An 18,490-nucleotide genomic window follows, 5' to 3' on the forward strand; every position below is an offset into this window, starting at 1 on the left:
TGATGCGGCACGACCGGCTCGGCAGTGCTGGGTGCTTTTGGATGGCTTTTGGTCAACTCTTGGCTGCCTCCTGACCATCTGAGCTTCCTCGGGTGTGAAAGGTGGGCCAAGCTCTGGTCTCCATGCTCAGCCAGACTGTTTACATCATGGTTGAAATACACAGTTCTTGTGTTGGGCCACAGGAAGGTTAGTTTCAGTGTCCATGTGTGCAACGTTTACTATCATGTTTTCATATTCCAGTCCCCAGTAGAAGATGACTCTTGCTGGAGGTGGCACCCCTTCAGAAATGAGACGAGAGGGGGTAGAAGGAAGATGCTGGCAGTCTCTGCATCTTGAATCTCCTGATTATTCTTCCTCTTACAGTTTTTTTTTTTTCTTTTGGTGAAAATAATAATGCTGATCTCAACTTCTTTTTACCTTTGTTTTCACCTAACTATTTATTGAAGCGTACCCAGGTTCCTTCTGTTTGTTTTACTACCAGAAAATTTCTGTATGGAAAAGAAAAGTCAATGACGTGGAATTAAAAAGGACTCATCTAGATCTCATAATAATAAAAGTGCTTGGAACAAATGAGTTTGCGATTCATATTGTGGCTTATGCTTCTTTTGGAGTGCTTCATTTTATCGTCAGAGAGGCATCATTTGTTTAAACTGTGCTTCTGTATGACATCTGGTTTGAAAAGCATAATAACCTATATAATCAGCTTTTAAAATGCTGGATTATCTGTGGGTTTATTGACTCTTCCTTACAAAAATCTGTTATTTCTAATTAATTCTCCATATAACTATTACTAAAGCCAACTTGCAGAGACACAAATGAGCTTGATGGCAATGGCTAGTCAAGGTCAGCATTTAACTGCCAGCATTTGCACTGTTGAGGATAATAAATCAGGCTTATTCCTAATCACATACCCTACAACGTGACAAATGTCAGTGGAGCCATCTAAGCAACCATTTTACAAATCATTTAGAAGATACATTTGGCATTGTTAAACTGCTTCATGCTGCCCTTGGCTGTAAAAGCATTGTGATAAAATATGTATGCTCTGTTAGATCTTCTGTATTTGAATCCTGCAGGGTGTGTGTGTGTATGGGGGGGCATGTGTTTGCCCTTTTTTTCTTTGAATTGGAAATAATGAGAGAGGCGTGAAAGTAATAATACCAAATCAACCTATGGAAACCACTGGCTTCTGAAAGCAGTGATGAGTAGCCAGCTCTGTGGCACTATTTCATATTTCTTGTGTTTTCAGTTAAGTTTATATTGAGAGTAGGTTGCTGCCCACAAGAAATTTTCTGGGTCAACAATAGTCCATTGTATGAAAGTTAAAAAAAACCTGTTAAATAGCAGAACAAAAGTTGTTAGGCTCTAATTTGGATTTGGGCAAATGTGTAAACACAGTGTTTTCATTTGGTCTAAAGTTCAAGACTTAATCCTGCTGTGGCCCACAGATGTCATTAGATTTAGCATGTCATTCAGGTAGATTTGTCAGTAGGCTAATTGCTGTCTGGGGATTCAGTTGTAAAGTTCCTGATTTTTTTTTTTTATGGTATCTGTTCTTACTTGGACCAACTCTTGCATTTTTCAAAAGAGAATGACGTATTACCTAAATAATCTGGATTATTGTAACTAAACTTCTCATCTGGAGCAAAAAATCAAACTGAGCTCCAAAAAGAGAGCTAAGATTAGATTAGTGCATATATTTGTTATAATCAACTGAATTTAACAGTTTTTACCTGTTAAGTGTTACCTGCCTGTAAGTTTTGCCACATACCAGTTTACATTAGGATTACATGATAGAAATATATGGGATGTTTCTGTGGAAAATTAATGAAAGGGGAAATATTTAACTTGGAGCATGCATGAAAAGCACTTTCAAAGTGGGGACTTTTTTTTTAGTGTAGCATTTCTCCCTGTACATATTATAGGATATAGTGCTATAGTGATTAATTAAATAATTGGTTTAATAAAAGTGATTAATAAATAAATAGTGTTTGTGTCATAAACACTGGACATCTGGCCTTGAAATGAGGGCAGAGAGGTAGTTTGTTCACCAGTCAGATCTCGATGCAGATTTTGTTCACCATGGTCAAGTTGCTAAGAAAGGAATGACAGCCTGAACGCAAGAGAGATTCAGAAGGGAAAAGTGTAACCATCCGTGCATGCCTTGTTGAGAAAGAAAAGCTTCCACGGAGAGAATGACTTAATCTGAGGTTTAGCAATATGATTTGAGCACATTTTTGGATTTAGCCTTTTATTATTTGCAGGTATGTACAAACACCAGTTTACCTTTTTATGAGGTAATGTAACAGCTTTTTGAATTGGCAAATACTTCGATGTAGTGTGGGTGAAAGAGAACATAAGAGATTGTAAAAACAAGCCAAATATTGTTCAGTAGAAGACAATCATAGCTAGAGCTGGCACAGGTTGGAGGTTTAAGTACCAACAGCTAATATAAATGTTTCTTTGCAATAGAGTATTTGAGAATTGCTCCATGTTGGTTACTCCTATTAAGAATGAAAATACCTCATTTGTGTTTTAACCTATTCCACTTGTAAACTGATTAAAAGGATGTATGGGAGTTAATTGAATTTTATTCCAGAATGTGAAGTTTCTACTTGTGATGCTGTGGCTGAGTAGTTGAATACATGCTTTGTATTCAAGCTGTACCTTCACCTTTCAGCTATATTCAAGCCCTTCATTTAGAGAAGCACTGTATAAAATATGCTATAAATTATGTCTTAGGTAGGCATTTAATAATATTTGTGGATCAACTGGTGTCTCAATATGTCTTTACTGGCTTTTTTTACCCAATAATTCTGTGTAAGTGACAATTTATAGGGTAGTTTGTATCTAAAAAAAGGCTCTCCCACCTTCTGCAAATCCTATGTGAAAATTTATTTTCAACTAAAAATAATACATACTTATATATGTATAGTGTATATATATATAGAGAGAGAGTGTGTGTATACATATAAAAATAAAAAAAAACACTTACACTGCTGTGATACCCTGGAAACCTCCATTTTTCCACAGGAAGAGCTTTCTAACAGAATTACCTTTTTTAGATACTAATAAAAAATAAAATAAAATAAAATACAAAATACACTGACCTTTTTCAGGGTAGAAAGACTAGGAAGATTTTTGTTAGTCTTATGAAGAAATGGGAACATGCAGCATGAAAATTACAAATGCCCTGAGACATTTTGCTGGTATGTCAGAATTGAAATGTTTCCTTTCTTAGATAAAATATTGCTGTTTGCAATGGCAAAGCAAAAAAAAAAAAAAAAAAAAATAAAAATTTTTGAGGAGTTAGTTTTCCAGGTTATTGACATTTTCTTTAGAAAGCAGATACCTTTTGAAGAATTTTGTTTAATGAGAGGCTTAATGTTTTTCATGCAGTATGAAATGTGCTAGAGGGAGCAAGTCCTGTTCGTTGCCTAAAACAAATCCAAATGCAGAGCTGAATACCAGCACAGTCTTGGCAAATTCTGAAGAAAGTACCTTTCCTTAGGGGTAGACTAATGCAGTGTGCATAGGTATGACTGTGACTTGAGCACACAGAACTTACTTTTACGTAGGTTTGGTGAGGCTTTCCTTTGTCTCTCTAACAGATGAGCTAATGCCATCACCTAGCAATTATCACGTAGTGTGATGTTATGTAATGAAAGTATAAATAGCACGAGGACTAAAACTAGTAAATCTAACAGACTAGTGAGCAGACAAGAGCAGGAATACTATTTGGAACATTTTGATTAGCATCTGAATGCTGTCATTTAAAAAGAGATTTAGATTTGATATTACAGTAAAGCTGCAGGCCAGGAGAGCTGCAGTCCTTGATCTGGAGTGACGTTCATGCTGTGCCTCTGGATAAATCACTTGCCCTCTGTATACCTCTTTAAAGGAAGACAGAAAATTGGAAAAAGGCAAAGGGTGCATACTTGAAATTTCTTAAGCAAGCTGGTTATCTTATGTTTGAATTAAGACTACCTGTGAACTTCGTTTCCCAATGACTGACCGACAAATAGCCCGTGACCTGCAATTTGAACTATCAGATTATTTCACCGCTGGTGTAAAGTCTTTCAGGCTTGTTTTTGTAGTTGTCTGGCAGCATTCAGAGAGATAACATGTGAAGAAATGCAAGAGGTCATGTTTACCTGGAGAAGAGAGGCTATGTGGAAGGAAAGACTCTCCCCAGCCCTCCGGAGTCGTGGGAGGGATCCAAAGCTTTCATCTCCTTCAGTATCGGGCACGTTTCTCTGAGTGTGCCGATTACATTAGGGTGGCATTTCCAGTTCCCGGGGGAAGAAGGGAGGGAGGAGACTCACTGCATCATGAAAAGTGACTTGTTTTTTAAGAGTGCTGTCTTTTAGAGTTGCCAGTGGAAAATACTTCCTAAAGATACCTTTGGAGAGTCATGGTTTAAAAAGACCTAACAACAGAAATGCCCTGTCTTTTAAGAAGGCTATAGATGGTTGAAGCTGGGTTTGCAAGGTGCATCAGTGTGCAAAAACTTTGGGATGGCTTCTGAGCCTCTAGTGCTGCTTTTCTGGCACCTACAGTCATATGGAGGGGTCTTCTGCACTTGCAGAATGTAAAAAGTCTTCAAAACTACTTTGGAAGTAAGCTGTTAAATTACAGAAATACTAGATATAAGATATAAGCGCAAGGACCACTGTAATGGTAAGCAGGAATGCAGGCAGGAGAGTGCATACCGCTTTGCTGTGCTACTTCATAAAATGGTCTTAGCAGTTTTATTACAGGTATTCCTTAGCTGTAAAGGCTTGAAACAAACAAACAAACAGAAAGAAAATTTATAGCTATCAGGTTGCTGCCAGAGTGGTTGGTTGGTTTGTTGTTTATTTTCAGTTTTAATCATCTGCTACCAATAAATTCCACTGCCCTTGTGGTAACTTCTCACATTAACATTGATATATTATGGGTGTTTTAAAACAGACAATAAAAATATTGCACATACTAATTAAAGCAATTCATGTATTCAGCCAGGCACTGCCAGAAAGAGTTGCGGTTTCCTAATTGTTAGATGCCTTGAGCAATATACCTGTTATAAATTCTTAATTGAACTTTGCATTATGGCCAGTGTGATTTGAAATATTCATAGCTGGTTTGTTTTGTTTTGTTTTGGTTTTTTTGTTGGTTTTTTTTTTAAACTCCAGCTCTTCATTGAGAAGTGTATCAACTGGATCTTCAAGACCTTCCAAAGTGTGTTTGGTGTGCGGTGATGAGGCATCTGGATGTCATTATGGGGTGGTTACCTGTGGCAGCTGTAAAGTTTTCTTCAAGAGAGCAGTAGAAGGTAAGAAAACACACAACACATCAAAGAAGGAAAGACAAAATACATGTGGGTTTGGGTTTGTTTTTTTTAATAGAAATATATATATACACTCACATGCACATACATGTTTTCCTATGTGTTTTCTGCCATGGATAAAATTCTGTGTTGTTCATCTGAAAAAAAAAAAGTTGAATGAACTCCAGTTACTTGTGGTATAATTTATGTAGAATATGCCAGGATGTTTTGCAATGTACACCTTCTAAAGGATACATTATTTTACTTCATGCTACTGCTGAATTAGGCTTCTCCAGCCCTCCAAGTGGATTTTTGTAATTTTTAATGCACACAGATACAATTCATGTAAACATACTCCTGCTTCTCCTGTACTGGAGGATGAATATGGTTGTCTCATCATGCTTTGGCAGCCTTATTTGACAGTACAATTCACTCAGGTCAGTTATCTTCCCATGGGTGCCTCCAGGGCTTTTGACTTGTAGTGCCCTGCTCTGTTTTTCAGCAAAAGAGAAATGGCTCTACAGTACTCTGGTAGATTGGTGAGGAAGCAGAAATTGATCGTGGTGCTTTTCTTAGAGATTTTTTTCCGTCATGAGGGACTAGGACTTTCATGAAGACTATATTTCCATAGCTTTATCATCACAGGAGTTTTGCTGATATCTACCTATTTTATGTTAATTATGGTATAGCTAGTCTTTCCCAGGCATCTCAATAGAAAGAAGGTATGATCACTCAGAGTGCTACAGGACCTCTGGTAGGTGTTGCCACTCAGTGACTTGGATTGTCAGGGTAGAAGAAAATGTTTGACCTTTACAGACTTAGTAAGCAACTTCAAGTGATAAAAATTAAGTTTTTAATACCTGATAAAGAGTTCATGGCATGCAAAGGACATAAACACTGTATAGGTTTTTTGAAGTCTTTGCTGATGAGTAGATGTTCTTACAACCACTGATAAAGCAGGCGATATCTACTTACTGATTTATCTTCATGAGGAAAAACCTAGAAGGAAGAAAACAAGCTCTTAATATGGTGTCCAGCTTGTGCACTGAGAAGAGTGAGGCAGTGTGTGATGTGATTAATTTCTTCCGTGATCATTAAATCTGCTGCTGATGGCAATAAGGATTTAGCTCTCTGTTAAATAGACCTGGAGGGCTTGTGCGTCATTGAAGTCAAGACCTCATGTAATATCTCTCTATCAATCTATTTATCTATCTATCATCAAAAGTGTCAATCTAATTGAAATGAACTTCCCAAAGTTATAAGGACGCGGAAAAGGTTTCCCCCTTCTGAAAGCATTTTCTCTTACAGTTGTGCAATAGCTGACCTTGATGCCTTCACTCCCTAACTTCTTCCTTGAGTTTTTAGTTGCTTAATGTAGCACATGAACTGGAAAACCTTAGTTATTTTCACTGAGTGATTTCCTCCATATGCTTCCATGCTACATCATGGATGGGTCTTCAGACATCCATGTCTAAGCTGGTCTCTGAATCATGAGGATATTTTTTTGTTTTGTTTTGGTGGTGGTGGTGAGGTTTTGCATACACCTGCACATACTGCGTGAAGTGACAGCATCTTTTGTTATCTTCCTTGCCCCTTTCCTGCCTTCCAGGAAAGCTTCCTTCCCAGTCTCGAATCACTGTAATTTCAAGGTACTGTATATCTGCATTTACCACACCCCTCTCTTTTGATGTCTTTTCTGACATGATTAGGTGGATATCCCTATCCAACTTTACAGGAATTTATGAAAAATTACCAAGGATTCCTTCTAGGAGTGAATACAGTAGCAAGGCTGTTTCCAAGCCTCAGAAACCAAAATTATTAGGAAAGGATTACTCTAATAATCAGACATAGAAATACATTTTTAAGATGCAGTTAAAAGTTATCAGTAATTACTGAAAGTTTGTGAGTTAAGCAAAAGAAAACTCGAAAGATAAAACAATCCTGTCATCCCTAAAAATTGAAGATAGGAGTTTTAAATTAGCTTAAAAAAATTTGTATAGAATTATTATATTAACACACATGTTCCTACCACTGGTGTGTGAACACTGTCTAGACTTCTGCTTGGCATGCACATGACTGAGCTTTTGATACTAGCAGTATCATTGTTATGCAAACACTGAAAATTTGGCTTGCACTTTCCTGTTTTCATATATATATATATATTTATATTTATTTGTGTGTGTATATATATATGTATGTATAAAAGTACATTGTAGAGTATAAGCCACAAAAGGACATAGCAAAAACATAATATACATTTTGGCTTCAGACATCCTGAAACTATCAATGTGAATAAAAATTTGTGTAGGAAGTTTTGTATCAACAAAAACTTTTTGTAGAGTCTTCGTAAAATTTTTCACTTGGGTACATGACCAATAAAATATCCCCTCCTGAGTTTTCTTATTTAAAATGAAATATTTGTAGTAATTACTCTGTATCATATGTTCATGAGTATGTTTTAAAAACTGTGGTAGTTCAGTGCATGGTATAAATAAAAAATAAATCAAAGTGGAAGAACTACCTTAAATGTAGATTCTGGGTATACCTGTCTCAGCTCTGAGCTGAAGCTGTGTTCTTTACTTAAGAGCTTGCATCTTGTCTTTATTACAAAGAAAACAGTAAAACTCCCTCTGTGAACATAGAAACAACTTTCTGGGGAATTTATAAATACAGTGGCTAATTTATTTGAGTAAAAATGAATTGTTCCGTCTCTAAAAGATTGTAGTAAAAGAATAGAAGAGATTCCTCAAGTTTTATTCACCATTTCCCTGAAATCGTATGTATAGGGTTTTTTAAAGATTTATGAGTATTTTTTCCAGTTATATTTTACACGCTTTATGTGCGTGCATGCATGTGCACACATATTTCTTACTTGATCCACTCAACATTCTTCAGTAGAAAGTGGCACAAGAAATTATATTCTTTCAAAAATGGCCTCCTCTTCCAATTGTTATTAAATATGGTAGCTACAGCTGGTGCCATTTTCACAGAACCACAGAATCGCTGAGGTTGGAAGGAACTTCTGGAGGTCATCTGGTCCAGCCCCCTCACTGCTCAAGCAGGGCCACTTGCCCAGGACCTGCCTAGATGGCTTGTGAATATCTCAAAGGACAGAGACTCCGCAACCACTGTGGGCAACCTGTGCCTGTGCTTGGTCACCCTCACAGTGAAAAAGTGCTTCCTCGTGTTCAGACAGCACCTGCTGCGTTTCAGTTTGTGCCCTCTTTGAATGGGGCAACACTTCCTGAAGAGGAAGAGGCTTTTGGTCATTAGTTTCTACTGATTAAATGAAAGTTTTATTTAGTTTAATTTAAAAAGTTACATACTGATAGTCCTTCAAAAGATACAGTGGGATGGAAGTCGTGGGAGAGAGCAACTGGTGTCCAGGTGGAAGGACAAGAAGAAGTGATCCAGTTGAAGATTTCACTGCTCATTGCAGGGGGATTGAACTAGATGAAGGCTCAGGAGCAGGCTATTCGCATGTGCTGCAAGACAAACCATCAGGGAAGATGACCAGCCTGGCTGAACAGGGAGCTTTTTCTGGGACTCAGGGGAAAAAAAGGAGAGTTTACTATCTTTGGAAGAAAGGGCAGGCAACTCAGGAAGAGTACAGGGATCGTGTTAGGCCATGCAGAGAGGAAATTAAAAAGGCAAAAGCTCAGCTAGAACTGAAATCTGTCCACTGTCATCAGAGATGACAACAAATGCTTTTACAAATACATTACAACAAAAAGAGCCAAGGACGATATCCATTCTTTATTGGATGCAAAGGGGAACATTGACACCACAGATGAGGAAAAGGCTGAGGTACTCAATGCCTTCTTTGCCTCAGCCTTTAATAGTGAGACCAGTTATCCTCAGGGTACTCAGCACCCTGAGCTGGAAGACAGGGTTGGAGAGCAGAATATAGCCCCCACAACCCAGGAGGAACCAGTTAATGACCTGCTATGCCACCTGGACACTCACATGTCTATGGGACCAGATGGGATCCATCCGAGAGTACTGAGGGAGCTGGCGGAGGAGCTTGCCAAGCCACTCTCCATCTACCAGCAATCCTGGTCAACAGGGGAGGTCCCAGACAACTGGAGGCTTGCCAATGTGATGCCCATTTACAAGAAGGGTCAGAGGCATGATCCAGGGAACTACAGACCTGTCAGCCTGACCTCGGTACCAGGGAAGATTAAGAAACAGTTTGTTTTGAGTGTGATCGCATTGCATGTGCAGGACAACCAGGGGATCACGCCCAGCCAGCATGGGTGCATGAAAGGCAGGTCCTGCTTGACCAACCTGATCTCCTTCTATGACCAGGTGACCCACCTAGTGGATGAGGGAAGGGCTGTGGATATTATCTGCCTTGACTTTAGTAAGGCCTTTGACACTGTCTCTCACAGCATACTTCTTGAGAACCTGGTGGCTCATGGCTTAGACAAGTGTACTTCACTGGGTAAAAAAAACTGGCTGGATGGACAAGCCCAGAGAGTTGTGGTGAATGGAGTTAAATCCAGTTGGTGGCCAGCCACAAGTGGTGTTCCCCAGGGCTCAGTACTGGGGCCAGTTCTGTTTAATATCTTTATCAATGATCTGCATGAAGGGATCGAGTGCACCCTCAGTAAGTTTGCGGATGACACCAAGTTGGGTGGGAGGGTTGATGTGCTCAAGGGCAGGAAGGCTCTACGGAGAGATCTGGACAGGCTGGATCGATGGGCCGAGGCCAACTGTCTGAAGTTCAACAAGGCCAAGTGCCGGGTCCTGCACTTGGGTCACAGCAACCCCATGCAGCGCTACAGCCTTGGGGAAGAGTGGCTGGAAAACTGCCCGGCAGAGAAAGACCTGGGGGTGCTGGTCGACAGCCGGCTGAATATGAGCCGGCAGTGTGCCCAGGTGGCCAAGAAGGCCAACGGCATCCTGGCCTGTATCAGAAATAGTGTGGCCAGCAGGAGCAGGGAGGTGATCGTCCCCCTGTACTGGGCACTGGTGAGGCCGCACCTCGAGTCCTGTGTTGAGTTTTGGGCCCCTCGCTACAGGAAAGACACTGAGGTGCTGGAGCGTGTCCAGAGAAGGGCGACCAAGTTGGTGAAGGGTCTAGAAAACAGGTCCTGTGAGGGGCAGCTGAGGGAACTGGGGTTGTTCAGCCTGGAGAAAAGGAGGCTGAGGGGAGACCTTATTGCTCTCTACAACTACCTGAAAGGGGGTTGTAGCGAGGTGGGTGCTGGTCTCTTTTCCCAAGTAACTAGTGATAGGATGAGAGGAAATGGCCTGAAGTTGCACCAGGGGAGGTTTAGGTTGGATATTAGGAACGGTTTGTTTACTGAGAGGCTTGTCAGGCATTGGAACAGGCTGCCCAGGGAAGTCGTGGAATCACCATCCCTGGAGGTATTCAAAAAGCGCATAGATGAGGCACTTCAGGGAGTCGTTTAGTGGGCATGATGGTGTTGGGTTGACGGTTGGACACGATGATCTTAGAGATCATTTCCAAATGTAATGATTTGATTTGACCTTTAAAGGTCCCTTCCAACCCAAATCATTCTATGATTCAATGAAATGGGGGAACAAATTGTGTCAAAAAGCATGGAAACCCAGGTGTTTGGGTCTCGGCTAGGATTGCTAACATTGTCAGCCCATCTTGAACAGCTTTTGAGTGCCAATTCCTTTGTGCTCCTCTGAAATATTATAAAATGGAGGAACTATAACAGAAAAGAGCAACTGCATTGAAATTTAAAAATTAAACAACAAAGATACTAAAGCTTGCATTTCCAATTATAAATCTGGTAACTGTATTCCCAGTGAATCTTATTTTGGGGACTTGCAGGAAATGTCTAATGAATTTATGAGAAGGAGAGCTGTAGACCAAAAAAGTATTAAAATGGGTTTATTGGTGAAATTTCAGAAGTAATTTCGGATGGAATTCATTACAGGGATGTAAATTATCCAAGTGCAAAATCTGGTATTAAGTAAGCATGAACTTTTTGCTGACTGACTTGATGAACAGGAGTCTGGTGTGAAGAAATGCGATTGTGTCATTAATATAAATTTGATCTGCCTTGCAAACACTAAAATCCTTTAACCATAAAAGTGTTGATAAATGGTGTCACTGCAAGAGTTAAGACATTTGTATTTGTAATACATTTTTACCTAGGATAACTATATTGTATGATTTTCTAAATAACGGATATAGCCAGTCATAAAATTATTTAAACTTTAATTTATGACCACTAATAGAGTCATATGCTGAAAATAGACTATACTGTGAGGGAACCTAAAGCACCTGGCCAGTCTTGTTTTCTCTTTTTCCACTGAACCATCTTTCTCTAAGGAGAGTAACAGGCTTGAAGTCAGAAATCACAGCTGTTCTTGCGTATGCTTTGCATTTTTAGTCTTCATTTGTTCAAGTTCCAGACAAGTATGAGGTAATCTGTCCTAAATCAAAATGTATGCTGCTTCTTAAGTTGCTGAAGTTAATCTTTCATTCTCCTTTGGCTTGAAGGTAAGAAAAAAGGAAGGCATTTTTTCATCTCCAAATGGTGCTGAAGACTTACAGCAAAAATTATCATCTTCCAGTTATTTTGCGTATTTGCTGGGAGATTTTTGGCTACTTATAATGGGAGAGTTAACAAATTATATCATATTAATTATAGGGAAGCTTGTCCTCTTTTTAAATACAAAGATGTGATGTTCAATAAATTTCAGATTTTGCTGTTGATTTCTGCTCCAGGAGGTTTGCCTTAAAGCTAGTTCTGCTATTTTAAGTCAGAAACATAGATTTCTTTTCACCTCTGAAGTAGAAACACAGTCACAGCAACAGAAGTTTCTAGGGTTGCATTTCTTTTTCACCTGAACATTTGCTATTTGCCTGTTTAAAGTAGGGGGGAAATTGGCTGAAGGAAATTTTTCAAAGTCTAATGTGACGCCGTCTTATTTAAATGGTCTCCTGGATATCGTGAATGAACTGTGCACCTCAACAAGCAGCCTAGTAACAAAGAAATCCTACCTCCAGTGCATGTTTGAACAGCAGGTTATCCAAGACTTCATTTCAATAGTAGAAGGGATGAAATTTCTTGTGTAGCAATCTGTAGGGACTCTGCACAGCTGTGGGAACTGAGATTGCCTCAAAGATAGGGTTACGGTAAAGAAGTGCCATTCTTCATCTCCCTTTGTGCCAGGCTGCTCTGAAAACACAGAAACAAAACAACCTAGGCTGCAAGATTGAGGGTTCAACCCACCAGTCACCTGGGGTAACTCCCAGTCTGCCTTGCCAGGGACGATGGCTAATCTTTTTGCCGTAACCAAAGGGATCCAACAGCCTTCTAGAGACTCATCTTTGCACGAAAGATTGCAGGCTATTGCCAGCTTGCAAATTCAGTGGTAGATAAATTCAGTTCTTTGGCAAGCAAAGGCACTGTGCAACCGTTTAGCAATGGACCAGATGCATAATATCCCAGGGTTCCTTTTTTTTCTTTTTTTTTTTTTCCGAAGTACCCTGTAGTCTCTGCTTCTAGAAGGCCACACAAGACGGAAAGTGATATGTTATGTGTAACATGTTTTTTCAGAAACAGGTAATCTTCCTATGGTTTTCCCATGCACTGTAAGTGAAAGAACTTCCCAAGGCTCTACACCCCCCAGTAGAAAATAAAGAGAAACTAAAGCCTCTGTGTGTGCCTCCTAAATTTTTTCATTTGAATTGAGGTGGAAAAAATATCAAGGTATGAGAACTTAAATGCTGCAATACATAGCTCTTGAATAATTTCCTTAATTAGCATAACAAGTTTTTATAAAATGTTACTGGTGAACAGGAAAGTTTACCTTATTGATCATTTAAAGAAGCAAAATTTTTTTGTGCTGTAGAAGCTGAAATTGATACATTATAGAAGGGTGTTTTCCATACCATTTTGCAGTGTGTGCACCCATGAATTTTGTAGGTCTGTATTACTAGAATTAATTATACATACAGTTCTTCACTCTCCACTCTTCTGTTCATTCACTGTAATGGAGTCAGTGTTTTTCCATCGCAGGCTGCAATTTTCCTTTTATCCACTTTCATAAGGTCAGTGGCCTCTCTAAATTCGACATCACTCAGTATAGATGTCCATATGTTTTCATAGAAATTTCTATGTGGGATTTGAAGTTGACTCTGTGCCTGACCTGTTGCAAGAATCTGTTTTACAACCTATCAAACAGAAATATTAGGTGAAGAGCAAGCAGATGGGTGATCTGCTGAGGGCAAGTGAGCTGGTCAAATTCATGTAGCAGCTGCTACTCTTACTTGATATGCTATGGTTAATAGGTGTAAAATAAAATTTAAATAATTAAGTCATTGTAGGTTTGAAGCTGCCACCGGCCTTCCATGCTTTCACAGATGTAAAAAGGACTTTTCCTGGTTTTCGCTCCGGCAGGCAGTATTGCTCAGTGAAATGAAGTCTTCGTTCCTGTTCCTGGTTGGCTGTAGTTACTGGGAGCTGGGAGTCCAGGAGGCTGGTAGGAGGAAGAAGCTAGAAAAGTTTGCACTGGGACCCCTAAAAGGGAAAAAAAAACCCCCAAGCAGCAAGAAATGTGATACAAAAAAAGGGAAGATTAATAAAAGGTGGAGCGTGTATTATAGTTGAATATTTTAAAGCTGGGGAGAGGTGGAATGGGAGAAAAAGCTTTCCTTGTGGCTCTTGGAATATGTGGCCTGCATGAGAAACTCCAGCTGACACTCGAGTAAATGCTGGATCCATGTTAAATGTGGAGTGCAACACTAACCAAGCAAGCATATAGCATTTCAGAAAGGAGGGGGTAGGTTTGGGAGCTATCTCAGTGATACAGTGTCTTGGTTTTAAAACAAGCATGGGTGAGTTTAGCAGCTGCAGTGCCACAAAGAACCAAATGTTGGTTAATGGCCAGGAAAATAATTTTAAAAAATATTTTATATCAAGGAAGCTAAAAATCCACATTCATTCCTTTCCAAAAGCATTAATAATTTCTTCCCTTCCCCAAGACTTTCCAACGTTGCAATTTTTTTGTTTTTAACTGTTATATACTGTGTAAGCGGGTGTTGCTCTGGAGAGGGAGAGACAAATACAAGGATGAGAATTTAAATACGGGCTGCTGTCTAGCCTTGAAAAACGCTCATGCAATGCTAGGAGGTCTGCATGCAACTAACTATTTTTCTGCATTGTTTTTTTTGTCTTTTGTTCTTTGTTTTATGAATACTAATTTCTAGACTGCTTCATCTATAAAATAATATATTCAGTAGGTGATAGCCAGCCTGCACAAGCACAATATGCAATAAAAAAAACATATATGCAGTGGTAAGGTTGGTTTATCTTGGGTAACGGCCTTCCATTGCCACAAATCCAAGCATCACACAGGCTTTCACGTGCTTACCTTCTACATCCTTATAAGAGAGGGGAAATTTTGACATTCTTGTGATGTGACAGGGAACTGAGTTGCAGTAGGGGGGGGTTTAGGTGTTTTTCTTTTTTTAGCACATCACAGGGTAACGTTCTGGTAGATCGGAGTCTTCACAGAGGTTGGATGGCCCTGTGAATGCATGCTGATTTGAGGTAGCGACACGTATTTTGGCTAACAAAAGTTCAAATGTCACAGCCATTAATTTAGTGTTTTCTCGAATATTTCAACTGCCTTTTCTTTAAAAAGGAATGATTTTTTTCTATATGCTGCATAGGGAAGGTAGACAGGGTGCTTCCTGGGAAATTAATCTTTTAGGTAATTCTTCCAAGATGGCCGAGCCACATATGTAACATAGTTATACAAAATCCATAGATGTTAGATGCACCAAATATTTCAAGCAAACAGGGAAGTATCCACACCATCATGGTACAAATGATGCTGGGAATGCTTGTGTGGAGTATTGTGCATACTTCTGGTCACCACCATGTTAAAGATGCTTTGATTCAGAGTCAAGTAAGCACATCAGGAGAGCTTCTGAAATGATCTGGGGAATAAAAATTTATTTTATGTCAGGTGACTAAATGCTTTTAGCTTTTTTTAGCTTACCCAGAAAGAGGCTGAGTTGGGACATGATGCCGTCTATAAATATTTCACGGTTGAGGAATAGACAACTGAGAGGGAGGAGAATTTATTTTGAACTAAGAACTGTACTGAAATAAGAGCAAATGGGTAAAAATTACATTAGTTTGATATTTTTAGAAATCTGCAAACCACCAAAAAGAGGGACTTTTAGGGGCACTTTCCTGAAAGGAGTCAGAAGGATTTAAGTACCTACTTTGAAATGGAGTGTAAGAGAAATAGCTGATGTGTAATATGATTTGGTTGTCTATGATAATAAAGGATAAGCCGAAGAGGTCTCTTTTGGTTAATGTTGTGTGCTGGTAAGGCTGGCGAGTTCATCTGACTCAAAAAATGAAGGAAGTAGGAGTAGGAAAAGAGAGGATGAACCAACTAATAGGTTTTTAGGATATTCCACTTGTAACAATGGTGGATGCCCAGACCTTCACAGGGATACAGGACTCCAATTTTTAAAAATTGATGTAAAGTGCTCAGATCTTGCATAAGGCAGAATTGCTTTCTATTTGTACTAGCAGATGAATGTTTGTCTTCTGCGATGACTTTTCTCGTTTAGAGTTCAGAAAAAAAGCTCAGGAGAGTGAAGTTCTTTTGAAATAACTCCATCCTATCCAGCTAAGCCTCTGCAGTACCCCCCAACTCCATCAGGTGACCTCATGCTTGGTTACGTTTGCTGGTAATCCCCTCAAGTGAAAGCCTGGCTACTGAGAAATCCTCTGTCACTGAAGTATAATTGATATGGCTTCTTGGACACTGTGCTGCTGGGTTTTTTATGTAATGCCTAGTACAATACAACTGTAAATGGATAACTAAAGCATGAATGAACATTCAAATTGGAGTTTGCAATTGGACAAATATATGTACAAGATTTTCTATATCAAACAGCATAAAGCATATCAAATATCATAAAACATCCTTAGTCAGATGCTTTAGCTCCTTACAGCTATGGTACTGCTTCTTAAGAGATACCAATTTATAAAATGCTGTTATCTACCTGCCTTGGCAGCCTATCGAAGCAATGTTATAATTTTCACTTTTAGTAGCAAATAGCACTTCTCTTCTACAACCCTCAAGGTTCAGAAAATATTTAGAGCCTGAAAGGGCTCTTCCAGTCTCAGGTTAAGTAGTTAAGAGCCAAAAGGGGATAATCCTGCAAGGTGCCTTCAGTGAAACAATGTTAGAAATAAGGAATTTTGCAGTGTCGTGGCTGAAAGAAATTCTAAATAGATAAAACCTCAAAATAAATATATAAATACATACAGCCAGAAACAAAACATCTTTCTGTACCTCCTAATCCCATTTTAAATAAGAGGGTGGGAAAACAGTCTCCAGACAAAAAAAAAACCAGATAAAATGTACATACAGCTCTGTCTGTTATAGACAGAGGGAACAAGGCATCTGTTAGCATCTCGGATATAAATAGAGTGGGAAAAGGTAATGGCAAATCTCCCATTGCTTTAAAAGAAGCCAGGATTTCAGCCTTTTCTTGCAGCACAGTTCTAGGTTATTGAAGGTTGGGAGTGCCTCTGTTAGGTTTGAAGTCTAGACTTAGACTGAGGCAGTTTTGTCAGGTTTTTTAGAAATAATGGCCCGTGGTCAACTTTGAAGCCCATGGCTCTTTATTGTTTAAGGAGAGGAAATTCTGTGAGACAGGATTATTACCTGTTTTTAACCTATAAAATTGCTTGGTGCCATCTCTCACGGCTGAGTTGCCAAGTCCAGGGCCCTAAGAAAGGGAACATGGGTCAGTCAGTCCATTCCTACCTCTTTCAAGAGTGACAATGAAGTGGGGCTTTTGTATGCCCCTTGTCCACACTAAGAGCAAGCAGAAACAAGCAGGCTTCTCTTCAGGCTCCTCAGGTGTCAGGTGAAGGGCTGCCAGGAGCTGCTGGCACTGTAACGGGGAGCTCCGTACTTGCTGCAGAACTGATGCAGCAGCTTGGGCAACTGTTGGAGTGGCCAGCATGTGAACTTTCTCTGTAGCGTGTACATCACCTGCGGTTGCATGATGTAGGCGTAGCCGAAGCATAAAGTCTGCGTTTAGGCTCTGCACGCAGCAGATGAGAGCATGAGCTTGGGATTCGTGCGTGCTGCGGTTCCGGCACAGTAAAACTTGCCGATGTCCTGCTCCTGTTCACGAGCAGCATGGCAGACCCTTTCTTCTCCTGTTTCAGAGTTTGGAGTGGCAGGGCTGCCTGAGGTTATTGTGTCCTTTCTCACCCTTTTCTGCTGTGTGTGGGTTCTTACATTAGGTGCAATGGTGGGTTGCAGGGATTTTGAGCTCCTTAGGGTTTTATCAGTTTGCTTTTTTAAAAATATATTAGGGAGAAAAAAAATCAGGTTTGCAAAATCACAACTAAATATGAAAATAATGAGTGCTAGTGGCCTGCATGGTCTTTGTTCATCTGCACCGCATGTAATGATTTCTAATTCAGTCTTAATTACACAATCACATACAACTTCTTCCATTAGACCTCTGCCTCGTTCATTGTACTGATTGGATAACGTTCAATTAATGAGCAGCTATTCAATATCTTGTATTCTTCTCATTGCTCAGTGTATGGTCCTGTGCCTTCACTACTGATTAGTATTCATCCCTTGCTCAGAATACATAATTACTCATTTCTTACAGAGCTTTTCTCTGGTGCTCATCACTATAATATCTAAGTGCCTCACAAACATTGTTTAATTTATCCTTGCAATACAAGATAAGATGAGTGGTTATTACCCCTGTTTTACAGTCGAGGAGTTAAGACACAGATTAAGCTCAGACATACCGACTGATTTGGGGTTCATGATTTATGATGTTTAGGACCTTGAGGCAAAAGTACTTGCCATTTTATAGCACTTAACATGTCCAAAGTGCAGTTCCCCTTAACTACTTGCAGCTATGATCACTTAAACCACTGCAAATCAGGCCCTGGATCTCATGTTGGATATTCAGGAAACAAGGAAGATAATTAGTGATTTTTCTTGCTTATTGTTATAAAGTCCATGGCAAAGGAGATGCAGTCCAGTTCTCCAGGGTACCATTCAACTGCCTCAGTCATTGACTTTCTTCTCTATCGTTCTCTCTCTTTCTTCTTTAAATCTCTATAATCCTTTATGTACTTTGTTTTCAGTAGCATGCAAATGTGGACTGCAAAGACAAGAGTC

General features: G+C 39.5%; 1 protein-coding gene across 5 annotated transcripts in view; it reads left to right on the top strand.

Annotated features, from left to right (window-relative positions):
* Nucleotides 1–18,490, top strand: part of NR3C2 (nuclear receptor subfamily 3 group C member 2) — a 217,984-nt gene that overhangs the window by 115,827 nt on the left and 83,667 nt on the right. For all 5 annotated transcript variants that reach the window (XM_075035015.1, XM_075035005.1, XM_075035017.1 and 2 more), the window contains one exon: nucleotides 5,175–5,314. In XM_075035015.1, the coding sequence (XP_074891116.1) occupies nucleotides 5,175–5,314 (140 nt within the window). The remainder of the gene's footprint in view (nucleotides 1–5,174; nucleotides 5,315–18,490) is intronic.

The sequence above is a fragment of the Buteo buteo genome, chromosome 1 (assembly GCF_964188355.1).
Source record: "Buteo buteo chromosome 1, bButBut1.hap1.1, whole genome shotgun sequence".
Lineage (NCBI taxonomy): Eukaryota > Metazoa > Chordata > Aves > Accipitriformes > Accipitridae > Buteo > Buteo buteo.